At 41.3% G+C, this 8,695-nt stretch overlaps 1 protein-coding gene across 1 annotated transcript; it reads right to left on the bottom strand.

The window, feature by feature from the left end:
• Positions 1-7,471: 7,471 nt before the first annotated feature.
• On the bottom strand, positions 7,472-8,092 carry LOC149813630 (21 kDa protein-like). Its single transcript, XM_089991165.1, has one exon. It carries the CDS (start codon positions 8,090-8,092, stop codon positions 7,472-7,474), a length of 621 nt encoding a protein of 206 aa, XP_089847291.1.
• Between the last annotated feature and the right edge of the window lie 603 nt (positions 8,093-8,695).

Here is an 8,695-nt window from a genome sequence, read left to right as displayed (position 1 = left end):
TGAATGTGTACTATAATTACCAAAACTTACCTGTGTTTTTTGCACTTAAAGGTGTGCTTTTGGAAATTTTCTATAATAAACGATATTGTTTTAAGGGTAAACATTAACTTTATCCTATTAACTCAACTTGGGTTAGTGATAACCCAAATTAAATGAACAAAAATGCGTTTGTAACTATCCTAGGGTGTTTGTAACAATATTGAAAACGGGCATGCTTTTTTTTATTTAGGGTGTCGGTGTGTCAAGCCACTTCACCCAAACGCAGGGACCTAGTGCCCATGTGACAGATGAAAAGATACGGCAGGGAAAAAAAGCTGGTTTTGCTTGGTGGAACAATTAAGTGCTCTGAAATACAGGTTCAAGTCTTGTTTTTTTTGGTTAAAAAATACAGGTTAAAGTCTTGAGCAAAGTCAGTATCGGTGACTATGATACGTATCGAATCGGCAGAAAATCAATACTATACTAACCTGAATAGGCGATTTTTAATAAATATAAAAATACTTAAAATTAAAATTTTAATATTATTTTAATGGTGTTAACACGTGTCATGTTCTGATTGACACGGAATATTTTTCAATTACTTTTTAGCTAATTCAAAATGATTCACTTAAGAATCGGTATCGACTGATTCACCTGAATCGTCGGCCAAACGATTCTGGGCCGATACCATACTGACAACATTGGTCTTGAGAGCATCCGCTTTATGAAAAGAGGCAGAAGAAAACCGTTCCCACACAGCTATGCCCCTCCCAGCCATAGTGACAAAAGTAAAAAACGGCAAAATATCAGCATTTAAAAACTCGGAAGATTTTGAAATTTGTCATAAGTCTCGCATTTTTTCTTCCAAACCTCAGCAATAAAAAAATATTAAAAAATGTAAAAAATAAATTTTATAATAAAATATTAATAACACATTTAAAAATAAAAAATCTTGGGGTTTTTTCACGATAAATATCTGCTAAAAACGTAAATATCATGATATTTGTCATGGTTTGAAAATCTCGGGAGAAATTTCCGTTTTAAACTTTCAGGTAATTTCTCATGATATTATTGTGAGATTTATGAAAATCTCGCGATATTTGTCACAGAGCTCCCAACACCCCGGGGTACGGCCGTTTTCTTAGTCACGAAGCTAAAGTGAGAATAGGCATGAGCCCCACAAGTGCTCCACTCATCTAGTCATAGTAACTTGCGAACGTCACCAAGTTGAGGGGACATCATGAGTTCGAACTCCACAGGTGTCCTTTGCCGCAAGGTGAAAGCTGTTTACTCTCTGGTGAGCAGGGGGACCTCAAGGGTTTTACAAACCAGAGGCCAGCCAATGTGCGTTAAGTGATTTGGAGGGGGGTGTTGCCTTGGCCTAGCCGAAAAAAAAAAAAAAAACATAAACCCTACACTACTCATCCGTCCAATTCTCTTAATTCTTGCTTCCTCTTGCACCACATAAAAAAGGTAATAGGAGTACTTTAGTGGTGCAACAACCTTAAGAGTTTGTTCTATAATTACTTCGATTTGCCTAATTTAGTGCTGGCTTCTAAGATAAGCAGTTTACTAGCTAAATTGATAAGAGCGGCAGGATCCATAGGCATACTTTAAATCGGTGCTTGCTAGTTACAACCTACTAGTGGTAGTGGGTTCACTAGAATCAGTAGATGTGAAACAAGTTCAAAAGGAAGAAAGCACAATGTGAAACCACTAGCCGCAGCAGAGCACCATGAAAGATCCAAAGGAATAAAAATGTTGAGTCTATGATCATGTAGTTATAAAGCAGGTGTGAACGCCAAGCCAAACAGGTGGTGGCCAAAATCAAGGGAAAGCAACAAATCTATAATGCTTGTCCGTCCTCAACAGTTAGAAGGATTCTTTATATAAAAAAGAATATGCTCTTGATGCGTACAGAGTCTACAGCCAACTGCCACATGTATTGAATCCCTCTCGTTTCACACACTCATCATTGCCGCTTTGACAGCCTTGCAATACCATGACTAGTGTCACCTAAAGAAGCAAGCATTCACTAAGAAGTATAGGTTGACGTGTCCTACTGCAAAGACAGCTTCATCTCCCCTGCCCTTAATGCTGCCTAGTGTCTTGGGATGCTACAAAAGAGAGAGAGACATGGTCACGGTAAATGGTTTGGTTGCAACCCGATACCCGGTCCCAATCCGAGTCTATTAAGCGGGTTTGGTAGCTAAATATCGATCTAATTAATAATTGAATCCTAGTTTGGTATTAGGTTTTGCATTCAAACCCGAACTTAAATCCGACTAAAAATCTGACCCGATTAAGTGTAAATACTGGATTTTAAACTGGTTGAATCTGGGTTTGGTTTTATATTTTTTTGTCCAAATCCAAATTTGATTAAGCTAAACCCTATTAAGTTGGATTTGGTAATTCAAACTGTTTACATCCCTAGTCACATTCATATTAATATCAGTGCGATATATATATATATATATATATATATATATATATATATATATATATATATATATAGAGAGAGAGAGAGAGAGAGAGAGAGAGAGAGAGAGAGAGAGAGAGAGATCTAACCATATATCCTATCCAAATTAAGCAGATTGGGTCTGATTTTGAATCCGAATCCAACTTAAGTCGAGATTTGATATGAATCAGTACGATGTTAGATCCAGTGAAAATCTGTAAAACAAGTGTACTTTATAGTTATAAGGATCCAAGGGAAAGGAGATAGTTTAGACCTTAGAGTCTTTAGACCACCTTTTGACTTGTATCCAGTGCCATTTGCCCAACCGATTTCACAACCATACCTGAAAAAACAGGACCACATATATGTTCCGTAGCTGACCCGGATTTGGATGTGAACTTGCCCATATCCAGTAATATGGGTCAGATCTAGATTGGGACCCCAACCCACTTGCACCCCTAATATTCACCTAAGATGGGAGTCACGTCAAAGGGTTTATTTTCATTGTATTGTTAGTTTGGGTTTACAATGAAAGTAATTTGACTCATGTCCAATCCCATAACTACCAGTGCAAGAAGAAATATTTATATAATAAGAAAAAGAAGGTTCAGTCCAAGGCCGTACCTGTGTTTTATGGGGCCGGAGGCTGAGGGAAAAAATGAGCCTAGGAGTTTGGGGGCAAGGCTTCGGAATTTTTTGAGCCCTTATTAAAAATGAGAGCCCTAAAAATAGCCCCCTATTAATAACAGGAGTTTCGAGGCAGCGCCTATTAATAATAGGAGTTGGGCAACACCTTCAATTTTTTTGGTGCCCTTATTGAAAATGCAATCCCTATTAAAAATGAGCTCCTAATTTATTTTTTTTGCCCAAGGGCCCTGAGGCCCAAGTCTCATTGGCCTCTTGACAGGTCCGGCTCTGTCTATCATTTATTTACCATAAACTTTTCATCTTTTTTTTTTTTTTCCTTTTAGGCTAAGCTAAAGAAAAACTGGGTTCTCATTTATCACAACCAGTTGGGGTGGGCATAGGGACCACCCGGCCAGCTAATGGATAGAGCCGTTGACCGGGCCCAACTCATTTACTATCAGGCCGGGTTTTGGTCCCGTTCTTAATGGAGAAGGCCATGATCTGGCCTGGGCCAACGTGAAGCAGGCCGTTTGGGCTGACACGGGCGGACTCAAATAAGACTATTCTTATACAAAACAATCTTATCCAAGTATCTATGCAATTAATATGATTTGGTGTAATTAATTATCTTTTTCTTAAAATTAGTGTAATTAATTAGGTAATTAAAAATAATTGGGCCGGTCTGCGGGGCAATCGGGCTGGCTTGGGTCCAGCCCGCTAATGGATCGGGATGAGTTTTAGCCCGGCTCTTGATGAACCCTAGCCTAAAATCTTAGCTCAAACCCAGCTCATGGCAGGCCAGGTTAGCTTAGCCCATCGGTCAGCCCAGCCTGTTGCCCACCCCTACGACCAAGATGGTACGAAGTATGCACCCAGCCGACCCTAGTGCAGGTCTTTCTGAGAATTTTCTGATAAAAACAAAAGTTTTTAATGCTGAGAACGATATTTGGGACTAGTCATGTCATTTGACTAAATAAAAATTAAGATAGAAAAAAGTTCGTCCCTAAATAAAAAAAAAATCTAAAAAATGTATGAACATTCTAGCCATGTCATTTGACTAAACCATGTCGGCTGGTCAATTTTGGGACTCGGAGAGATTAAAAAAAATTAAAATATCAGGTGCTGAGCCGACAAAGATTTAAAAAACGAAAGAAAACGAGCTCAAGTGGTAAATAAAATAAAGTTGAACTGTTTTACATAAATAATTGAGAAGTTGGGCCATTATATACTTACAATACAACCGATTTGAGTGTAGCCTCCATTGATCCGAACTAATCTGAATCTAAATTTTGTGCAGTGGACCTCAATCTGAGCCTGAATCCGAATAAGATTGATAGAATGAATCTGGAACCAAAATATGTATCGTGACATGACTGGATCCGGTAAAAGAAGACCAAGAACCAAGGTATTTTTTCCATGTAAGTTGTGCAGAAGATCAGATTTATTGGAATTGATCAGTATCCGGAAATAAAGTGTTGGGTTCGAATCGGAGGTCCAACCAAACCGGATCCATTTGTACGTGACACGGTGTCACATGTAACCCGTCATTTAAGCAATATGCACATATAATAGTGGTCATGCATGTGACCATGGTGTATTATTATGCATACATGCACGCATGTGCATCCATGTATGCATGGTTATTCGTCATTACTTCATTAATTCACCCATTGAATCCCTTTCACTCATTAATTCATGATCAAAGGAATCAACAAGGTATGCATTTGTGGGCTGTTGGTCGCCACCTTCATCAAGTCAACTTTCAACGAACATAGGTGATAAGGTCTTCACTTCTATCTCGTCTCAAAATTCTGTCTTTAATCCTCCCTTTCATTCTCCCACAGGTTTTGATTTCATCCAAACCTTCATTCTCGTTTCATTTTTTGTGGGTGAGGCTCCATATTTTTTTAAGATATTTTAGTTATTTTACTAACGGAGATCCAGCAGGGCCGTACCTGTGTTTTATGGGGCCTTAAGGCAGAGGGAAAAAATGGGCCCCCTATTAATAGGGGAGTTCTAGGGCAGGGCCTCGAAATTTTTTGAGCCCCTATTAAAAATTGGCTCTCTAAAAATAGGTCTCCTATTAATAGTAGGAGTTTGAGAGCAGCGCCTCAGAATTTTTTGAGTCCCCTATTAATAGTAGGAGTTCGAGGGCAGCCCCTTCAATTTTTTTGGGGCTCCTAAATTTTTTTTTTGCTGTTTTTGGTCCCCATTAAAAATGGAATCCCTATTAAAAATGGGCCCCCAAGTCTCATTGGCCTCTTGACAGGTCTAGCTCTGGGATCCAGGATAGGACTGAGTGGGGCAGGAAAAAAAAAGTGTAAGTTCATCCTCGCCTTCGTCCTTGCACGAGTTTTGATTTTAACCTCCATCCCTCAATCTAAACGAAGCGAGGCAGGGTAGGGTCCCATTTTCCCCCGGTCCAATGCCATCCCTAACCAACATACCACCGTGGGGTGGCGGTGGCAAAATCTGACACGACCCACCAACCTGACCCGCCAACCCCCTTCTTAGCCGGGTTCGGGTTTGGCTTAAACGGATTCGTGTCGTAAACAGGTTGACCTGCTTAACTCGTTTATTAAACGGGTCGGGTTCGTGTTAGGGGTATGCCAACCCGCCAACCCGGCTGACCCGTTTAATAAACAGGTTAAGCGGGTGGGTCAACCCATTTACCCAAACCTGACCCACCAACCCATTTACTCATACCCGACCCGCTAACCCGCCAACCCGTTTACCCAACCCAACCCATTTATTAAATGAGTTAACCGTGTCATGTCGGGTTCGTGTTTGCCACAGCCGACACGTTTAATAAATGGGTCCGGTTCTTGTTGAGGTATGCTGACCTGCCAACCCAACCCGATAGACACCCCTACCGTGGGGTCACCACGTAGCCAGTAGGATGGTTACGAGGGTACTGAGATAAAAGCACAAGATCAAACCTCCTTGATAGTTGTATGTACCTTTCAGAGGTGGGCCACTTAAGGCAGGGTGGTCGTCAGGCCCCACATGAGGTTTGCCCAACTCTGGCGGGGTTCCTGGTCATAAAGAAAAACTTCCAACCAGCAAGTACCCTAAAAAATAAATGAAGTCTAGAGGTCACACGTAGATTTAAGGGTGGTTGGCTATGACTTGTTGGGTACCATCAGACCCAGTTCGAGTTAGGGTGCGTGAGCCCAGTGGGACTCGGTGAACTTCAATGGACTGAGCTAGCCTAGTACGCATCACAATGCATTTCATTAGTTGACCAGTCGTTCATGAGAGGGTCTTGTGCATGCACTTGGTCAAGTGTACAACTATCGACCTTAGTAGGTTCAAGTTACTTGACGTATTCATATCAACGTGATGCCCATTTGAGCAAACCAAGTAGACCCATCAGGTTATGACCATGCAATCTGTTTTTTCGACTTGGGCTTGGTCCAGAATCATATATACGCCGAGTTTCAGCCATACGCCCTAGGTTAACTCAATGGTGTTCCAACTGCTATGGATCTGAACCTGAAGCACCCGAGTCCTAGTCGAGCCTTGAACTCAAACCGAGTTCAGTAAACCCTAGGTTACCGTGGCTGGGCCATCAACATTGACTATCGGCTGACTGGACAAGGGGAGGTTACAATTTTTTGTTGGTTTGTGGGCAGAGCCTCTTGTTTTCACAATAATGACAAACTTATCTTGAATTGGGAACGCAAATATTTGTCCTATAAGAAAATTGGAATTATTTATTGTGATTCCACTTTTCTTATGTCGAAGAATACTTCCCCAACCCAAACTCATGACCTAAAATTAATATCACGAAATATTGGGATCCACGTATAGTTCTCCTCTTCTATCTTCCACTGATTTTTTTTTCTGGATCTTCAAAATTCCTAGAATTAGTAAAAAGCGCTAAAAATGGCAAATTTGTGTGCCACCAAAAGACTAGGACCTTTCAAATTCTCGATTTTCTTGAACTTTTATATCTAGCAAACCAGAAAATCACGGTTTTGGTTGCATACAAGTATGAAATATGCGTGAAAACTGATCCATTTATAGAGAGAGAGAGAGAGAGAGAGAGAGAGAGAAAGAGAGAGGGTTTCTTTGGTAATGACTAACAATTGCCATGCAAACTTGTTTCTCTAATACTTGACTTAAAAAACTTGATCTAGCAGTAAAAACCCAGTTTTATGGGATCCTTCTATATATATATATATATATATGATAACTATAGTGCATTATGATTACAACCATCGCATACATGCATGATCATTACATGTACATGCTATAAAACCCAGCAACCATTTCATACATTACATGCATGATCATTACATATATTATACTGCAAACCTCCCATACATGCTATGATCATTACGTGCATCTTCCTAAGTTTCTAACCATATTAAAAGGGACATATAACAAAACCCCACCATAGGCCTATACATGGTGCCCATTAGCTAGCTTACTGACAAGGGCTAGTGCATTGCTAGTCACTTGAGCCACACCCACAATCTCCTTCCTCACCAAGGCCCTGACCCTGCTAGCGCCCATTCCCACGTCTGCAAACCCATCCATGCAAGTATTCTGGTCAGTCATAGCAGCACTCACCCAAGTCTGCACGTTGCTCATGTGCCACCTGAACTGGGTCTGGCCCAAGTGCTTCACCTCGTCGATGGACTGACCCAGCCGATACACCGAATCGGTCAACGTGGTGATGCAATCCTTGATGGCACCCTTCTCCCGAAGGGTCAAACCCGTGCTGGGTGCGGTAGGATGAGAGGAGAGCCTGGTCACGAAGTCGGTGGCGGTCCTCGCCCGGGTTAGGCTGACGCTGAGCGCGGCTTGAACCAGTTGGCGCGGGCTTTGCCGCACGGCCGGCGCATAGATTGACAGGGATTGGATGCACAGCTCCGGGAAGCGCGTCGCCGAGCACGACGACTTGATGAATGCTAACGACGGTACAAGATTTGGAGATGGTGTTACTGTTGGGAAGGCAGATGCTGATGAGAAGAGAACCAAGAGGAGGAGGGGAGCAACGACACTAATTCTTCCTTCCATTCTTTGAACTCTCACAAATCTCAGATATGCTCTCGATGGTATGGCATGGAATGTGAGAGAGAGACGCTGAGTTTATATAGAAGTAGGTGAAGGTAATTATGGCTATAATTGCGGTGATAAGTGTCAAAAGTAACGTGTAGATAAAGCAAGAATATAGGGAGTCAACTTTTTCATTAAGAAAAATTTACAAGAAGGCGGTCTGATTTTGACCTATTTGCAAAAAGCTGATCAATCTTTCAACAATTGCATTTGACAGCCTCAGTTAAGATAATATCTCTCAAATAACCGCTACGGTGAGAGATGGAAACAGTCAAGTGACATACAAAGTTACCTTTTTACCCTTATCATTGAACTTCACCATTTGCCAACTATTTTGACCTGTACCTTGTACATGTCTACAATCTCTCTTTTCTCTCTCTTCGCCTCCCTTTCCATCCCCAGATTTAACCTGACATTAGGTCTTAAGATCTGAGTTTGGCTGGATTATCAAGTCTCCACCACCATTGAAACACAAAAAAAAAGTGGTGGTGGTGGTGGTTGGATTGAATCGATGGAAGGAAGTGCAAAGGACAAAGTAGAAAAAACTCAACTGTGCAGTCGTGG

The sequence above is a fragment of the Nuphar pumila genome, chromosome 16 (genome assembly GCF_984573655.1).
Source record: "Nuphar pumila chromosome 16, dmNupPumi1.hap1.1, whole genome shotgun sequence".
In the NCBI taxonomy this organism is placed as follows: domain Eukaryota; kingdom Viridiplantae; phylum Streptophyta; class Magnoliopsida; order Nymphaeales; family Nymphaeaceae; genus Nuphar; species Nuphar pumila.
This window is presented reverse-complemented; position numbering and strand designations above follow the sequence as displayed.

Coding starts and splice junctions, on each gene's coding strand:
- LOC149813630 (XM_089991165.1), bottom strand. CDS start 8,092: ATGGAAGGAAGAATTAGTGTCGTTGCTCCCCTCCTCCTCTTGGTTCTC.